This window comes from Chinchilla lanigera, unplaced genomic scaffold (genome assembly GCF_000276665.1).
Source record: "Chinchilla lanigera isolate Chin_1 unplaced genomic scaffold, ChiLan1.0 scaffold00022, whole genome shotgun sequence".
NCBI classification, from domain to species: domain Eukaryota; kingdom Metazoa; phylum Chordata; class Mammalia; order Rodentia; family Chinchillidae; genus Chinchilla; species Chinchilla lanigera.
Window position 1 is genome coordinate 528388 of NW_004955423.1, and position 19993 is coordinate 548380.

The 19993-nt window shown below is 34.4% G+C and overlaps 1 protein-coding gene across 1 annotated transcript in view; it reads left to right on the forward strand.

The window, feature by feature from the left end:
* The window catches only part of Arhgap29 (Rho GTPase activating protein 29), a gene marked incomplete at its 5' end in the record, with an annotated part of 58959 nt that overhangs the window by 16753 nt on the left and 22213 nt on the right, over nucleotides 1-19993 (forward strand). The window contains 9 exon segments of the mRNA XM_005384999.2: nucleotides 9960-10056; nucleotides 10426-10498; nucleotides 12520-12568; nucleotides 12973-13110; nucleotides 14005-14069; nucleotides 14340-14450; nucleotides 14556-14636; nucleotides 14820-15008; nucleotides 16099-16236. Of these exon segments, the coding sequence (XP_005385056.1) occupies nucleotides 9960-10056; nucleotides 10426-10498; nucleotides 12520-12568; nucleotides 12973-13110; nucleotides 14005-14069; nucleotides 14340-14450; nucleotides 14556-14636; nucleotides 14820-15008; nucleotides 16099-16236 (941 nt within the window).

Below are 19993 nucleotides of genomic sequence, written 5' to 3' on the forward strand. Positions count from 1 at the left end.
GTAGGTTGCTGTGTAGAAAAGGTTCAAGTGGTACATTTTGATCCGTAGTCATGCTATAGCCATGTCTTCTCATGGCATTTATATAATGGGGGTCAATAAAGGGTTATGTGTATGTACTTTAATATTTAAATATTACAGCTAAGGGGCTGGAGATCTAGCTCAGCAGCACAAGTGCCTGCTTGGCAAGTGCAAGGTCCTCAGCCCAATTCCCAGCACCAAAAAAAAAAAAAAATTACTGCTAAGTCACCCATGAAGCTTAAAAATTAAACTTTTATTTGGCTGCAAACACTGTAAACAAAGTAATTTAAACTAAACAATGATATTTACATTTTTAGTTTTATGAACAAATTCATGCACATTTGAGGGAATTTCTTAGTGTAGAGGAGTTCTTTTTTTATGTTGGGGTTGGAAAATAGCCATTTGTAGTAACTCCAATTTGTACAACCAAATGGAGAAAAAGATTTACTTTAAGATCTGAAAATGAAATTAAAATTATAAATAAGTTATATATGTACCTATATGGGAAAATGCATATATGTACTTAAACAGAATCAAGAATTTAGACATGATCTTCTGGAATGACTTGCCACTCAGAATTGTTGAAATTGTTATGCTGGGCTGTAGTGTACAATAAAAAGGATTATTATAAGAAAGAGTGAAGAGAGTCTTTAAATCAGTTACGAGGTGGTTAGAAATAATGGTCTTGATAAGGGCAGTAGGCTTTGATCTAAGGCCAGAAACTGGGATATAGTACTAGCGTAATGTTGGTTGTCATATAGAGGGGATAGATGTCAGTTTGACAAAATATAAGACAGGATAAACATTAGGGATTATAGAGAAATTTGAATTTGAAGGTGCAGGCATGTGAATTATTGATGTATAGGTGGTAAGAGAAGGCTGTGGTATTAATTCAGAGTGTGCAGAATAGACGGAAGACTGATGAAATCTAGAGGCAAAGAAGACAGACGAACTGGAGAAACCAGTAGGCAAGGAGATGATCAAAAGAAAAATGTTACAGAATTTTTAAAGTGTGGGGTTTTAAGAAGTGTCATCAGTATAAAATGCCACTGATATGAAAATATGGATTCAAGTAATCAGACCATAAAAAGTGACCTAAAGGTGACAGTGGTGTAGTGGAGTCAGAGAAAGATAAAGTCACAGCCAGTTCTGTGATAGAGGTATATACACAGGCACCAAGGGAACACAGTAAGCACCCCATCTGAGGTTAAATGAAGAAAAGAAAAATTTCTTTGGGGAGAAGGGTTACCTATTCTGAGTTTCAAAGGTCAAATATAGGCATTAACTGGGTTGGAGGAGTGGCAGGATTGGGCCTGCCATGTAATAGGCCCCTGAACAAGAACTCTGGATATGAAGAACATGATAAGATTGGTATCTTAGTTACTTTCTCATCCCGGAGACACCACAGATTAAATAAGGAGAGGTTTATTTTGGCCCACAGTTTGTAGAGGTTTCAGGCTGTAGTCAGCTGGCTCCAAGTCAGAGTGGCATTAACAGAGGGGCTTGGTGGCAGCAGGAGACAGAAAAGAGGAATCAAACAGAAGAGGAGGAGAGAAGGAGATAGACCTTTCCAGGCCATGCCCCCGTGACCCACCTCCTCCAACCAGGCTTCACCTCCCAAACACAGCTGTAAACTCATCAGTGAACTAATCAGTGCCCCCAGGATCCTCACCTCTCAAAAGCCCTACCCGTGAGTACGTGAGGCTTTAGGGGCCATCTAGTAGACGTAAAGCAGAACAGTTGATGGCCACACTCTTTTATTTGGAGAGACCAGAGGGCAATGTCAAAAAATAAGGCAGGAAGAGAAAATAAACACCCAGCCAATAAAATAGTTTGTACACACACACACACACACACACACACCCCATGATATGGATTTATCCTGTTTGTGTGGTTTTCTTTATTTAAAGTACTGGAAAAAACAAGTATTGTAGCTGGGCATGGTGACATACGCCTGTAATCCCAGCACTCGGGAGGTTGAGGCAGGAGGATCGTTGTGAGTTCGAGACAGCCTGGGCTACAAAGTGAGCTCAAGGCCAGCCTGAACCACATAGCAAGACCCTGTCTCAAAAAGAAAAAAAAAACCAAAACATGTACTGTAGATGATTCTAAATGAGGAACATGGGTAGCCTCTGTTGTGACTTTTAAAAAATGTGCTTAATAACCAAATTTGTTTTTGAATAGATTGTTTACAAGTGCCATTTAACATTACTTAGGTAGGGAAATTTGTGTCTATAGATAGTAAAATTTCCATGCTTGGAAATAGCCAGCTAGTTCAATTGTTGTCAGTGGCTATTGTGTACAGTCAGGATGTCCTGGGGAAGGAGTGCTCCAGGGTGCTTGATCCACATTCCAGAAACAGACTAGAGGAGAGTGGTCTCTCAGCCGCCTTGAAGATCTTTTTATCTCTGAGGTAAAGCAGTCTTTTGACTTTCCCACAATGACTGACTTTACACTTGGGATCAGTGTTACTATTTTACTTTCGTGTTGCTTGAAATTTTAAAGGGGAAGATAACTTTTTGGGAAACTTACTCTGTACCAGGAAGATTGGATGAGATTAGAAAACTTTAAAAGTGGTTTCTTTGGGTTAAATTTATGTGTTTCTAAATAAAACTACCTTCCCTGTCCCCACTGTTACTGTGAAAGCCTTCCAAAAATATATTGATGTTGCAAATGAAAAATACTCAGTGACCTGCAAAATAGAGTCAAGTCAGAGTTTATTTAATTACTTTATTTTATGACAATTTACTTTTCAAAACCTGGAAAGGCAAGGGATGGGTGAAAAACATTTTTAGTGTCTCTCCTATGCCAAACCATGTAAGTGCTTCACATACTTCATTCTTTGCCAAAAAAGAAAAGCAACATAACATCTTTATTTTAGAAACATTAAGAAAAACTATTGTATGGTAAGATCAAAATACTAAAGAAATAGAGTGAACATTTACATCTTTTAATCTAACCCCCTGATTACATTTTTACAAAATAACAGTTGACAAGAGCAGTTGACTTGTTTTGTAGGTCTTACTGGTAAAATGCATTTTTCATATTTACTAAATTGTAGAAAGAAGGAAGGGGAGGGAAGAAGGGAGGAAAGAGAGAGAGTAAGAAAATACAGTGCAGAATAACTGTAGAATCAGAGAGATGCACAATCTTATGTTAACACAGATTTGAATATATGAGGTCTATCTACTTCATAAGAAATGAAAAATTGAAGTTTTTTTTGTTTTTTTTTGAGACAGGGTTTCACTATGCAGTTCAGGCTAGCCTTGAACTCACTTTATAGCACGGACTGGCCTCAGAACTTGCAGTGATCCTCCTGCCTCAGCCCTCAGAGTGTTGGGATTACAGGCATGCACCACCACACTCTGGCAAAGAATTGAAATTTTTAACTGCCCTTATTTTATTTTGAATATGGAATTTACTTTGTACTAACTTTAAAATAAAAATTCTTAGCTATTCTTCATTCATTCTAGTAGTGATTTGTATTTCCTTTATCTCCTCCTGTTTCCAAGCAGGAAGTTCAGTCTGACAAATTTTTGCAATATGATAGGACAGATACAGTCTATTTTTGAAGCAGATAAAGACATCTTCAGAATTCAGTAATTTATGATGTGCTCAGTATTTATGTTTTCATTTCTTTAGCTCAATTTTATTGGTAATATAAAAGGCAAAAACTTTTTATAGGTTTTCAGTCTGTATTTTGCCCTATATTTATAAACTGGCAAATAAAATAGAAAAATAAGCCTAACTATACCTCCAATATTATAGAAGCCTCATATTTTCTTTCTGTTCTGCAAACTTAATTTTCTATATGCAGCTCGTTCATACAATTCAAAGTGAAAATTATATAAGAGGGTATTCTACAGTGAAATTTCTTTCCTACGTCAGACCCTTAGCTACCCATTCCTCTCCCTGGATAACTAATAGCTATTACTGTTTTCTTGTGTATTTTTCCAGAGATGCATACGTGCAAATACATATACTCTTGGGCTGGGGGTATAGCTCAGTGGCACAAGCACCTGCCTAGCAAGGTCCTGAGTTTGAGTCCCAGTACCAAAAAAAGAAAACAACATGGATTCTCTTTAACCTCGTTTTTATACAGGTGGTAGTATTCTGCTTTTTGCTCATTTGTCTGCACATAAAGGGTTTCCCTCTTCTTTTGTTACTAGTTTTATTTTTCCAAAACGATATGGTGGTCCATTAATAGACAATTTATTTAACCAGTTCATTACTAATAAGTGTTTGTACTGTTTTCACTTTTTTTCCATTATGAATGATGCTTCATTAAATAGTTATGCAGATTCTTAGATGGGCATTTGCTGAATCAGTGACTGTGTGTGTTTATATTTTTTGATATTGTTAGAAGTCTTCTATAGAGGTTCTGCCCTTCCCACAGCAGTGCTGAAGAGGTTGATTATCTTTACCAGCAGCTCTGGTTGCCAAGCTTTGTTATCTAGGTTATCAGGGAAAATTGGTATCTCAGTGTAGATTTAATTTGCATTTCCCTTATTTTGAGTGCAGCTGAAAACCATTTTAATTGTTTTTTTTTTTTTTTTTGGTTTTTCTCTGGTACCGCATTTTAATTGTTTTAGGGCCATTTATATATCTTGTTTGTTTGTTTATTTATGTACTTAGAATTTCCAGGGCCTTTGCACTGACTACATTCCTGGCCCCTTTTTAAAATTTTGAGACAGGATTTTGTTAAATGGCTGTTTCCCACACTGGGTTTGAACTCATTATTTTCCTATTTCAGCCTCCCAGATTTCTACGATTACAGGCCTGTGTTGACCTGTACGTCCATTTGTGTGAATTGATCTTTTCATCTGTTTCTGCCTTGGTGGTTGATCTTTTCTTAGTATAAATTTGTAGAAATTCTCTTTGTATAGGTAAAATTAGCCCATACTCTTTGATTTAAATTGTGCATTTTCTTCATTTTTTTTCTTCTGATGTATCTTATTTTTGCATTTAAATTTATTAGTCTTTCTATTTTTTGGGTATGGTTTCTGGGTTTTATGTGTTAGTCTTCCCTGCTATGAGATTATGGAATTTTTCCAGGTTTTTTTTCCAGATGTTTTTAGATATTATTTATTAAATTTAAATATTTGGTATATTGTAAATCATATAGGTATTGTTAATTTATCAATAATTCATATTTTCCCATTGATTGGAGTTGTCACTTTTATCATCAGTCACTGAATTCTTACATACATTACTTAGAGCTTCTATTTTGGAACATTTTGAAAGCAAAGATAATGAGCTTAGTGAATGGAAAAGAGTGGGTGGTTAATAGAGCAAGAAACATGCCAAGGGAAACCTGTTGGAAATGTGGGGCTGGGGCTCAGGTTTCAACTAGACAAGTGGTTTAGGAATTCATTACCTTATAGGTATGAAAGTGAATGAAATGCAGGGGATATAACTCAGCAGCACAGTGCTTCTGTGCAAGCGCGAGGTCATGAGTTCAATTCCCAGTACCAAAAGAAAGAAAGAAAGAAAGTGAATGAAGTCATGTAGGAGTAATGTATAGACAAGAAGGCAACATGAGACTGTAGGCTGAATGTGGGGAAACCGTGACATACAGATTGTCTGCAGACAGATACAGAATTTAGGAAGGCACTCAAGTCTGTTGAATATTAAGCACTGTAATGTATATCCGTTACATTTGTTTTCTTAGTTCTTCTCAATAATGTGCCATTTTGCATTTGAAGAAATTGAGGTTAGCTAATGTGTCTGGACTAACACAGGAATAGTAGAGGTCATAGTTGAATTCAGGTATAAAACTCCATAGCCTTATTTCTTCCAGTTACAATAATACATTGCTTCTAAGAGAGCAGAATATTTTTAAAATGGAAGGAAGTGGTTAATGTTTGCAGTAATTATAGTTGACGTTATTCAGGATTGATGTACTGTACACATTAAACTGTTTACATGGATTATCACATGTAATATTCACAACTTTTCATATCAACTCTTCATATCATATCTTCATATCAATTCTCATTTTGCAGATGAAGTATTTAGAACACAGAAGGAGGTTTGTCCAAGGTTGCCCATATATTAAGCGGTAAAATTATGGAAAAGTGAGGGGGAAAGGCTCCATTTTTGACAAATAGGCAGTTATTGCTGACAGCGTTGTTCAGTAGAGTGTATGAAAATAGTAGCTAGTATGTATTGAACATTTTGTATGTATCAGGCTCTGTCCTGTCCACATTTAATTTTCACAATGACTTAAGATACATAGTTATCCCTGTTTTATAAATGATGAAACAGTTGCATAGAAGAGTTAAGTTATGAAGTATAGGTAGGACTTAACCTAGAAAGACTGGTTTTGGAATTCTTCCTCTTAGGAGTCAACAAACTAAGGCTTGTGGGCCAAATCTAGTCTGCCTCCTATTTTTTGTAAGTAAAGTTTTATTGAAACACCATCATTGTTACTCAGTTATGTTAGCACCCTTGGCCTCTTTCGGTGGAGCTGAGTAATTGCAACAGACCATAGGGCCTGAAAACTCTAAAATGTTTACTCCCTAACCCTTCATAGAAAATGTTTTCCAGTACCTGATAACTAAACTGGGTAAAAAGTCAAATCTTGGTGAATTCAGGTTTAATTTGGGAGTGAAAGTAATGCAGGTAATACAGCATGACCTATTTGTAGAAATCGGTAATGAAGAAATAGTATACTAGATTGGAGCATAGCTTTCAGAATAAATATATTAAAATGAACATGTTTTTCACATAGGAAAGAATTGAGTAGTTTTAAGAAAAACGTTAATTGAATGGGAGATAGTGAAGGCTGGAGGTAGGAATAATGATAGTATAGCATTCTAGAGAAGATAGGAGAAAGTGAGAGGAGTTACTGGAAAGGAGCCATGCTTTTCTTTGAAATACCAAGTGTAGCACAAAGGAGAAGGGATATTAGAAATAGAGACAAAATTGGAGGCAAAAGCAATAACAGGAATTGTCATTAGGTGGGTGCAACTTCATTAAGTCGATATGAAGACAACAAAGGGAAATAGTTCAAGCCGTTGTCTTTTAGGTGCTTACAATTACTGTAGTTATTATTTTTAATCTCCTAGTCATGTTTAATGCCATGAAGTATACTTATAGGAAGAAATATTCTGGAATTTTAGATAGTGTTATGAGGTTTTCTCTTTAAAGCCTAACTGGTTAAAGTTAAGAAATATGATTAAGCTTTACAGTTGTGATGGTATTATGTTACATATCATAATTGAAGTACTTTCCAACAAAATTAAAAACAGCTTAACTGAGGTACAATTGATATGTAATAAATTGTTCATATTTGAAGAATACAATTTGATAAGTTCTGATGTACACATATTCTTATAAAGCCATCATCATCAAGATAATGTTTGCCCTGTTACAATTCCTCTCTTTACCTGCACTTCCCACCTCCCCTTTCATAAATTCTGATATGTTGTGTTTTTGTTTTCATTTTCATTCTGTGCAGAATACTGGTTTTTTTTTGTTCTTTGACCCATGAGGTTTTTTAGCAGTGTTAGTTTCCAAATGCTTGGGAATTTTTCAGAAATCTTTCTGTTACTTCTATCTTGCCTGATTGGAGTACTTTTAAACTCCTTTAAACTTACTTTATGATCTGTAATATGTTGGTAAATATTCATTTGGAAAGAACATGTGTTTGCTGTTACTGAGTAGTGTTCCATATGTGTCTTGTCATGGGAGTTGATAGTATTATTCAAAGCTTTCCTTCCTTATTTTCTGTGTTCTTTTGTATTGAGTGGGTTATTAAAATTTTGGGCTATCACTGTTTCTCATTGCAGTTCTATCAACTTTTGCTTTGTGCATTTTGAAGCTGTGCTTTGTTAGATGCATAGATGTATAGCCTTGTTGTACCCTCCTGAGGAACTGATTCCTTCATAAATATGAAATGACTTTTTTTTAATCCCTGGTGGCCTTTTGCTTGGGAATCTACTTTGTTTGATACTTAGCAGTAAGCTGGCACATTTGTAAGCTTACTGTGTTTTATTTCTTATCTGTTAAGAGTTAGTCATTTGCTACCTGGTAATCCAGTGTTTGAAAATCATTTCTTAAATTTTGTACAAGTTTTGTTTTTGTTTTTAGTTGTTTCAGGCAGAAGTACTACAACCTGTTTCTCCATCTTAGACAGAACAGAAGTCTAAGAATATTTTAAAACTTATTTACAGTGATTCTTAAGTTTCTCTCTGTTTGTTTTTTTTTTTTGTTTTTTGTTTTTCGTTTTTCTCCGGTACTGGGAACCGAACTCACGACCTTGCGCTTGCCAGGCAGGCGCTTTGCCGCTGAGCTAAATCCCCAGCCCCTTCTCTGGGTTTGTATTAGAGGTATTTATTAGAGGTTTGTATTAGAGAGTCTAATGACAAGTATGGACTTTAGTCCCCCAAATCTATGAAAGCTTATAAATGTAAAATGTTGGCTTTAATTTCATGGGGTTTATAAGCTTGAGGTTTAATTCATTCCTATCTAGAAGTTCTTGCTTTCCAACCCTGTTTGCATATTAGAATCAACTGGGAGAGCTTTTGGAAAAGTGTCTATGCTTTACTACACACATATGAAATCTAAATAGTCAGTGATGTGGTCAACTTTGTTTTCAGAAATTCCTATCCAAGATTAAAAACAGCTGGTATAGCAGAACATGGCTGATGTCTACATGACTTCTCTTCCTTTCCTTTATTGGCAAGGATACTAAAAACAGTGTGGTACAAGGCAGGGAACCAGCATGGTTAATTTTAAAAAAGAGCAAATGCATCTTCAAATTTTGTCTTCATAAATAGTGTTTGGGCTTTTAAAAACAGTGTGGTACAAGGCAGGGAACCAGCATGGTTAATTTTTAAAAAGAGCAAATGCATCTTCAAATTTTGTCTTCATAAATAGTGTTTGGGCTTTTAACAAGAGTGCATCCAGAAGTTAAGATGCTTTTTCCCAGTTGTACTTCACAGTTTGCATTAACAAAATGCAGCCTGTCCCTCTGTCTTTGTTGTAAATAAAAGGCAATTGTATGTCAATTAACATGGACCCCAAAGCCTAAGAGTGCTAAGACTGTAGATAAATAGAAATTTAAACTTTGTAAGGTAATGTGTTTTTTAAAATGTGATGTGTTGCATTATAGGTTTAATGGTATGTCAGATATATATATATATATATATATATATATATATTACTTCAATTATAGGTAATTGGTAGTAAGTACATGCTCCATCTTGAACTCAATGAGGCACAGAGTATTTAACTATATTTGAAAATGCCAAGAAGAAGCCAGGTATGGTAAGAGACATCTGTAATCCCAGCACATTAGGAGGCTGAGGCAGGAGAATCACAAGTTCACACCCAGGCTGGGCAACTTACAAGACCCTGCTTCAAAATAAAAAATAAAAAGATAGGGGATGGGCATATAGCTCAGCAGCTGAAGTGCCTGCCTGGCAGGCGCAAGGTCCTGAGTTTGATTCCCAGTACCAAAAAATAAAATAAAATAAAATAAAAATAAAACGATGAGATGTAGCTTAGTATAAAGGTCCTGGGTTCAATTCTCAATACCAGTAAAAAATAAATAAATAAATAGATAAATAAGTAAACAAACAGCTAGCCAGAAATCAGTAAGAAAAAAATAACACAAAACACTTTTTGTAAAGAGGTCTGGTGTAACCTGGATTCTTGTCACTCTAAGACTGATTTCACATTAATTTGCTTTTTAAATATATCAACTTATATAATGCATACAGTAGTCAGTTTAGAATGCCAGCTATTTTTATGCAAACTGATTTTTTTGTATGATTTTCTTAATGATGGACTTGAAAGTTCTATCCATTTTGTATATTAGGCTTTTTAGTATCTCAGTCTTTCAATGGTGAATTTTTAAAAGATTAAATTATTTTGTGTAAATCATCTTTCAGATATTTTCCCCTTTATTTATTGTTACCAACCTTTCTCTGTAGCTGTGAACTTTACAGAAGTTAATGAAGAAAACAAAAATGATTTATTCCGAGAAGTGTGTTCTTCCATTGAAACTTTGGCGTTTACCTTTGGGAATATGTAAGTAGAGGAATGTCATTTAAATAAATGGGCCTAGGATGTGTATTGTGTAATTTATGTGTGTATATTATGTAATTATGTAGGTATGTGAATGTGTATATATATATAAAATAAAGTATTGACTGTAACAACTTTGGAAAAGCTGCGTTCTGTACTACCTTATTATTATATTTGCAAGTCTCTTTATGGCCAAATATTTAAGGCCGCATTCATTTGTAACTGATCATGTTTATGATTTATGTGAATGGATTCCTAAGAGTTTTTTCCTCAGGTTCTTAAAAGAATTCGTTCTAGATGATAAATTGAAGCTAAAGCTTGTGACAAGTGTAATGATCTGTCTTTTTATTTTTTTTTAACCTTCCTGGATAGCCTTACAAACTTCCTTATGGGAGATGTAGGCAATGAGTCATCATTACGACTACCTGTTTCTCGGGACAATAAGGTAGGCTAAGTTTGTGTGACAGCAGAACTTTTAATACTTTTAATATTTCAGTTGTTTCCTGAAATAGAGTATTAATCTTCTCACAAGTCCTACAATTTGTGTTTGTTAACATCCTGTAGGTCTTAATTGTCCCTGAGAGCATCCCAATAAGTACGTCACAGGATTGGGATTTCTAATTAGAAGAACAATCACTTTGGAATAGTAGAACATGAGCAATGCATGGAGGATATTGCTTTAAAGATTTACAATTGTAGTATTTTCAGTTGACTGCATTTTTTTCCCACTGAATACAAGATAGTTAAACTACATCATGGATATATCAGCTCCAAAAAAGATTTCAATGAATATCTGGAAAGATGTCATGAACTTATATTATGTCAAAATAATATAAATACTTTACATTGTTCTTAAAATGGTAAAAAATATGAATGGCTACTTAAGGTATTTGTTAAATACATTATAATGCTGCCAAAAAAATAAGGACTATTTCTATAGCCATCCTTTGAAGAATGAAGGAGAATGAAGAAGACTTAAAATATTTAAATGTTTCACTCTTATTCATGATTCTTCCTCAATTTTACTGTTTTAAACTGTTGCTAATACTTTGAACAACTTAAATTTTAATTGCAAATCATTTTTCTGCTCATATGCCTCTATTGTGTACAGATATACTGATTCTTAACAGAAAGTACTACCCATCCCTTTTTTTCTTTTGCATCTTATTTTCTTTTTTGAGTCTTCTTTTTTTGTACTTGGAATCCAACCCATGACCTCACGCTTGCCAGGCAGGTGCTGTACTGCTGAGCTGTATCCCTGGCCCTTTTTCAGGTTTTAATTTCCCTTAAACATTGGAATTGAAAAGCTACTGATGATATAATGCTAATTATAAAACTGCTTTATTTGCTTAAGAGTCCTGAAAAATATCCTTTAAAAATAATAGCTGAACTTTATTTAATAGTGCTGTACCCTTCACTTTGCTAAGCCTGCATAATTTCAATCCTTAAAACAGACTTATGAATATAGTATTCTATCCTTCTTTCACAGAAGGGCAAACTAAAATTAGGTGAACTTAAGCATGTAGCTTAATATCATACAGTTAATAAATAGAGCTAGACTTCAGACCTAGGTCTCTTTGATTCCTTTTGTGTTGAATCCTTGCATAATACACATTGCTCAACCAAGCAGATCAAATTTAACATCTAACAAATGTTGTAGGTAGAGTTTTCTAGTGCCACCTAATAAGGTACCATAGCCACTAGGCACATGTACTTTTTATAATTAAATTAACTGATAGTTAAATTTAAAATTCTCTTTAATCATACTGGCCATTTTTTAAATGCTCAAGTGGGTAACATGTAACTAGTATCTACCATATAGGGTAGTACATACATAAAGCATTTCCATCATCACAGAAAGTTCTGTATAAGCCATCTAATAAACTTTCAAAGACATGTTTGCCATATGATAATGTGGTAAAAGATAGCTAAACAAGATACATCGAGGGCCAGGGATATAGCTCAGTGGCACAAGTGCCTGCCTGCCAAGCGCAAGGTCCTGAGTTCAATTCCCAGCACCAAAAGAAAAAAAGATAGATCAATGTTATCTATTTAGAAAGTAGTTTATTTTGGTTGTATGCTTAACTTCCCAGTACTTTAGAGATTTGCAGAATTTAAAGTTTTACATTAATGCTGTTAATAAACAATGAAGTTGTTCATTTTGGGATCTCGTGAGCTGCAGTGATAAAAAGCCGTATAATTCTTACATAGTGTTTGGTATTTAAACAGACTTCTTAGGCCCTTTGAGTTTTAAATACTTGAAATTCTTAGGGGCTGGGGATTTAGCTCAGCGGCAAAGTGCCTGCCTGGCAAGCGCAAGGTCGTGAGTTCGGTTCCCGGTACCGGAGAAAAACCAAAAAAAAAAAAAAAGAAATTCTTTAGCAGAGTAACAAATTAAGGTGAAAATTTTCTGAAGCAGAGGTTTGGTGTCTCTAATCTTAAATTTGTTCTCTTCCATGTTGTAAGTCTTTTGAGAATATTTCTGTGGACTCAGTGGACTCATCCAATGAAAAAGGTAATGCTCAAGATACTTATAATTTTTGTCATTTTGCAGTTCCTTTCAAAAATGTTCTAGATTACTTAATCTCTTCTTACCTAGTAGTCTATTCATTTTAAATGCAAAATCTATACAATTTAAGGGGGAAACCCCACTAGCATAGGTAAATAATGTCATGATGTAGACTGATTTAAGAATTACATAAGGCTTATAACAAATGAATAATAGAAATATATATTAAGGTTAAAACTACATTCTGATTTGAACAATTTCATGTTTAAACCCTTTCATTATGAACTTGCTGCTTAACTTTTTGAAAACCAGTTTTTATTGACAAACATCTAGGGACCTCAGTACTTCTTCATTTTGAATTACTGTGTGATCATATTTAACATATACTGCCCTGACATTCTTATTTTCAGGAAATTTTTCTCCTGTTGAACTAGACAATGTGTTGTTAAAGAACACTGACTCTGTAGAACTGGCTTTGTCATATGCTAAAACATGGTCAAAATATACCAAGAACATAGTGTCATGGGTTGAAAAAAAGCTTAACTTGGGTAAGTTGTTCTTTACAGCATCTTATTAACTTTGGAGTATAAGAACTAAATTGTTTTTAATTCATTTTCTACAGTCTGAATATTATGATTCCAAGTCAGTAATTTTTCACTGTAATAAATCATTATCCACTTTCTCTTCTTGAAACAGAGATTTCCTTATACTAGGTATAGTTGATGAATATTTTACTGTGGGCCAACCACTAGACCTAGGCACAAAAAGACAAATGGAAGTCATACTTTAATGCAGTGAGACAATATAGTAAAAGGACATAAAAGCACCCAAGAACGTATAAGCAATGGAATTTTGATAGCTAATATTACCCTAGTGTTTTATAATTTTTAAAGTGTTTTCATATCCATTATCTCAGTTGTGCAAACCACTGAGAAGAAGGCGAGAAAAGAATTGTTGTCTCCATTTTGCAACTGAGACAAGTGATTTTTCTAAGGTCATATAGCAAATTTGCTTAAGGTATTATAGTGTAACTGGAAGAAAATTGAATCTACCAAAGCTTGTGTTCTTTCTACTGCACTGGTTTTCATAGGGAATGCTAATCAGAATCACCCGAATAAACTTAAAGAGACAAAGTTTCATTCCTTAGACAGGCAAGGTCTAGGCAAGTGTATTTGAAAACTTTCCCAAGTTGATTTTGATGAGCATGTATGATTAAGAATGAGTACATTGGCCAGGGATATAGCTCAGTGGTGCAGCACCTACCTGGCAAGTGCAATGTTTAGTATTCCTAGTACCAAAAAAAAGAGGAATAAGTACATTGTATCATGATCCATATTAGTCTATACCATATGGTCAATTTTTAAATTAAAGAACTACAAATAACTTTAGAGTAGGGAAGAATACAATAGTTTTGCCTTCTCATATCTTTTCAATCTTTTCAGAATTGGAGTCCACTAGAAATATTGTGAAGTTGGCAGAGGCAACTAGAGCTAACATTGGACTGCAAGTGAGTACTCTGTGAATTTCTAGAATTTGATTTTAAAAAAAGAGACTACTCAGATGAGCTCCCAAATAATGTTTTGCAAAATTAAGAACTCTCAGTTAATAGAGTAGAGAACTTCAAAATTCACAAATTTATGCAAATTATCTTGATGGCCACTAATTTTGCTAACTAGCTCATAACTATAATTAACTTTTCAGTATTTTTCTCACTTAGTCACATGTATAACTAGTCATTTTTGTATTGTAAAACTTATTTTTCAATTTTGAATTTTAGGAGTTTATGCCACTACAGTCTCTATTTACTAGTGCTCTTCTTAATGACGTAGAGAGCAGTCACCTTTTACAGCAGACGATTGCAGCTCTGCAAGCTAACAAATTTGTGCAGGTAAAAATTACTCTGTATCTATAGTACACACATTTTTTTTTTTTTTAACAGCAGTATACCATAAACAGGTTTTTTTTCTTTCTTTTTAAAAATTACCCTTGACAGCCTCTACTTGGGAGAAAAAATGAAATGGAAAAACAAAGGAAAGAAATAAAAGAACTTTGGAAACAGGAACAAAATAAAATGGTTAGTATTATAGTAGAGCATCACGTACCTATTGGTGGACATCTAAAATTATCTTTTGTGTATAACTGCCTACTTTTCTGTGTAGCTTTTCTAAAATACTATTTTATCCATCTTCTTGAATATACTAAAGATATTTGTACTGCAGAGTTTCATGTTTTGTGTTTAATATTCTTTTCTATGTAGCTTGAAACAGAAACTGCTCTGAAAAAGGCAAAATTGTTATGCATGCAACGTCAAGATGAATATGAAAAAGCAAAATCCTCCATGTTTCGTGCAGAAGAAGAGCATATGTATTCCAGTAGTGGATTAGTAAAAAATCTCAACAAGCAACTAGAAAAAAAACGAAGATTGGAAGAGGAGGCTCTTCAAAAAGTAATGTGTTTATTATTTGAAAGTTGAGGGTTTGGTTCTTACACTTCCACATGTGTCGGGATTCCCTGGGAGACTGAGGTTCTGATGCAGTGGGGTGGGGCAGGGCCAGCTGCCTGGCATCTCCCAACACATTCCAAGGTTTATTCTGCAGCTACTACTGCTGGGAGATAGCCACACTTGGAGAACCACTGCTTTCAGCAGCTTAGGAATTTGGGGTTTTGTTTGTGAAAGAAGCATCTTACACAGGGCAGTAATTTAATATTTTTACTTGATTATTCAGAAACTTTACTTTTTGGGTTAGTGTGTTATGTGTGTGCTGATTCCCGCACCTGCTAGCAAGCATGGGCTGTAGTTTTGTATTACCTATGAAACATAATTTACTGAATTCTTTTTTTTTTTTTTTTTTTTTTTTTTTGTTTTTCTTCGGTACCGGGAACCGAACTCACGACCTTGCGCTTGCCAGGCAGGCGCTTTGCCGCTGAGCTAAATCCCCAGCCCCTGAATTCTTTAATAAATAGAAAATGCTATTTTAAATAGAACTGAACAGGGGCTGGGGATTTAGCTCAGCGGCAAAAGCGCCTGCCTGGCATGCGCAAGGTCATGAGTTCGGTTCCCGGTACCGGAAAAAAAACAAAAACAAAAATAAATAAATAAAAAATAAATAAATAGAACTGAACATTTATTTTATAGACAATATGCTAAGTGTAAATTATACTTGACTATCCATTAAAGTGCCCTTCAGTCACCAACCAAAACAGGTTGCTATTTGTTATCATTAGAAATATTCTATTCAAAATATAGATAATTTCTGTTTTCATAAATAGAGGCCTTTCCAGTTATTTCAACTTAGTTACATAAGTATTTGTTTTTAAAATGTGAATTCTGCTGGGCATGGTGGTGCACGCCTGTAATCCCAGCACTCAGGAGGCTGAGGCAGGAGGCTTGCTGCAAGTTTAAGGCCAACTTGACTTAAATAGTGAGTTCAGGGGCAGCCTGAACTATACAGCAAGACTCTGTCTCAAGAAACAAACACAGACAAAAAATGAGGATTCTAATAATCAGTGTTTTTTTTTTTCTGTATTCCTTGAAGGTAGAAGAAGCAAATGAACTCTACAAAGTTTGTGTAACTAATGTTGAAGAAAGACGAAATGACCTAGAAAATACTAAAAGAGAAATTTTAACACAACTTCGTACACTTGTTTTCCAGTGTGATCTTACCCTTAAAGCTGTAAGTAATTTGCTTAGTATTTTGAAGGCAAGAAGAAAAAAAATATATAGCTAAGTGTTGTAACACACACCTGTAATTGCTGAGGCAGGAGGATCACTGTGAGTTCAAGGCCAGCATGGACTACATAGTGAGTTCAAAGCCAGCCTGGACTACAGAGGGAAACCCTTTTTCAAAAAACAGAAAAAAAAGAATAAAAAAATAGACTTACTGTCTGTAGAAGGGAGAGGGATGAGTAACAACTCTGATGAGATTTAAATTCTAATAGAATATGTTTTAAAATTAACTTTCAGTTTTTAGTAGTGATACATAGTTTATTTTTCAATCTGTATCCTCTGCATGTCTTTTTGTTTTGTTTTGTTTTTTGTTTTTTTTTTGTTTTCTTCCGGTACCGGGAACCGAACTCACAACCTCGCGCTTGCCAGGCAGGCGCAGTGCCGCTGAGCTAAATCCCCAGCCCCCTCTGCATGTCTTTTAGATTAATGATTTGTTTAGGCATAATTGAAATATGAGAGTTTGAAATTGCTTCTCAGCTATTATTTTCCTTGCCTTGGTTGATAAAATTAATTTGACCCCTGGAACTTCTGTCAGTGTTGTGAAGTTAATTCTTTAAAATTTGAAAACCTGAAAATTAAATTGAACTCAATAATTTAGTTGAAAACAAAGCATTCTGCCCTCATGTGTTTTCATTTATTTCTTTAAAACATTTTTTGCAAAGAATTTAAATATAAAAAATCTTGGTGTATACTTCACAAGTTTTAAAACATCCACAAATTTGTGAAACTTCTGCTACAATCAAGATTCAGAACAAGTCCATCATTTAAAAAACATTTCATGCTACCTCTTTACAGTCAAACTCTCCTTCCCCTACCCTCTAGCAAGTATCGATATGTTCTTTATCTTATTAGTTTGGTCATTTCCACAGTATCCTATAAATGAAATTGTATAGTATGTTAGCTTTTGAGACAGACTTCTTTTACATAGCCCCACACCTTCAAGATTACCAGTATTACACGTGTATCAGTAGTCCATTTCTCTGTATTGCAGAGTAGTAGTCCATTATATGACTGCACCACAGTGTTTATCTTTTCACTTGTGAACATTTGTTTGCAGTTTGAGGTAATTATGAATAGAACTACAATAATATTTCTTTGCAGGTTTTTATCAAACTTAAGTTTTCATATTTTAGAATAAATATTTCAGAGTAGGATTACTGGTTGGTATCCTAAATGCATGTTTAACTTAAGAAAATGTTAAAATGTTTTCTAGTGCAGCTATCATCAACAGTGTACGAGAATTGCAATTATTCTCTGTCCTTGACCTTTGTCACTTGTTTTTAAATTTCAGCTGTTCAATAAATGTGTAGTGGTGACTAGTTGTGGTTTTTATTTTGTGTTTCCAGAATAACTAATGATAATTGATCATCTTTTCAAGGGCTAATTGATAGTCTGTATTTTGGCTGTTATATTTTTATTTTTATTGAGTTTTTTTTATTGTTGGGTATACATATATTTTCTCCCATTCCAAAGCTTTTCTTTTTACATTTTTAGTAATGTCTTTCAGGGTTCAAAAGGTTTTACTTTTGATGGACTCTAGTTTATTGGTTTATTCTTTTATGGGTTTTGTTTTTGATGTTACATCTAACGGTACTTTACCTAACCAAGGTCACAAAGTTTTCTAAAAAATTTTGTATTTTCACATTTAGATATATGATCACATTTTGAGTTAATTTTTCTGTGAGATGATTTTAATTTATGGACATATCTGAGTACTAAAACAGAAATTATTGCTTACATTTCCTGAGAGAAGGGGAAATGTCATACCACACAAGGCTACAAAGGAAAATACCAGATTTAACCGCAGAAAGAGTGAGAGTCCTGAGTCTTCATTGAGGTTTTTTAAGAAAAACAAAGTAGGCGAGGTTACAGTTTAGCATTGGCTAATTTGAATAATTCTGGTAGACTTTGTTACATAGGAATGGTTTCTAGCTGTTTGTTGCCTACTCCTGGGATGATATAAGATAGTAGAAATACTTGGCTTGCAAGCCGGGCGTGGTGGCACATGCCTGTAATCCCAGCACTTGGGAGGCTGAGGCAGGAGTATTGTTGCTAGGCCAGCCTGGGCTACAAAATGCGTTCAAGACCAGCCTGAACTGCATAGTGAGACCTCGTCTCAAAAAAAAAAGACACACACACAAAAAAGTTGGCCTGCTACAAGTTAGGTATGGAATTAGCTGGGACTATGGACTTGTAACGAGTTGATTTGCATATGAAAGATACCCTTGAGTATCTCTTTAAGAATTGGCTAGCCCAGGAATGGGCAGTCTCCCTAGCTAGCATGCTTTTTAAAATACCAAACTATCATAAACTATAGAAAGTAAAAATGATTGTTAATATAGATGACCACTTGTTCTGATTCCATTAGTTGAAAACACTATACCATTTCCATTAAATGGCTTTTGCATATTTTTTAAAAAAAATCTTTTAACCAGATTTGTACTATTTCTGAATTCTTTACTGCATTCCATTAATATGTTCGTTTATCCTTTTGCCTAAATTCCACTGTCTTAATTCTGTTGCTTCATGGCAAGCCATAAAAATCTGGTAATGCGAGTCTTCCAACTTTATCCTTTTTCAGAATTGTTTGTGTTTGAAATCCTTCAACTTTCAAAAAAAAGTTAGAATCAGCTTGTCCATATTTAGAAAAAATCTTATTAATACTTTAATTGGAATTGTATTAAATCTTAGACCACACTGTGGAGAATTGATTCTATAAGTAGCATTTTAACGATATAAAATTTTTTTATATGTTTCTACTTAGGTCTTTGATTTTTTAAAAAGAAATCAGCATTTTATAGTTCTCAACAAATAAATCTTTCCATAATTTTGTTAAATTTAAATCTGTGTTTATTTTGAAGGCTATTGTGAATGATCTGTATATACAGACACACAAATTGTATGTGTGTAAGTAGATTCAATTTCAAATTCCAGTTAAGTAATACTTAAAAATAGTTACTTTTTGTATCTTGATCTTGTGTCTTGCAGCCATACTAAACTCGCTCACTTGTTTTACGGGCTTCTGTAGGTTCCTTAAAGCTTTCTACATAGAAAATCATGTTATCCTCAAATAGTGACAGTTTTTATATTCCCTTCCAATCTGTATTCCCTCCCTCCCTTTCTCCTTTGCTTTGCTTTGCTTTGCTTTCCTTAGCTTCACTTCCCTTCCCCTCCCCCTTCCCCTCTTGCGCTCTATGGGGCTCCCAGCACAACACAGAATAGCAATGGTGAGGAAAAAAAATCCTTGCCTTTTCTCCATCTTAGAGGAAGGAATTCAGTCTTTCATCATTAAATATGATAGATGTATCTTTAAAGATCGCTTTTATCTGGGTAAGGAATTTCATTTTTTCCTGTTTGCTGTGATTTTTATCATGAATAACTGTTGGATTTTATCAAATGGTTTTATACATTATTTGATGTGATAATGTTTATCTTCTTTAGCCCAGGCCTGTTAACATAGTGAATTATATTGATATCTGAGAACTGATCTAACTTTGCATTCCTGTGATAAGCCTTTCTTGGTTTTGATGTATTGTCCCTTTTATGTATTTTTGGGTTCAGCTTGCTTGTATTATTTTTGATGCTGATAATTTGTGTATCTTCCCTCCCCTTCCTGTCGCCGTCTCTCTCATTAATCTGGTGAGAAGTTTATAATTGTATTGATCTTGATTTTTCTTCTCTTAGTTTTATTGACTTCTGCTTTT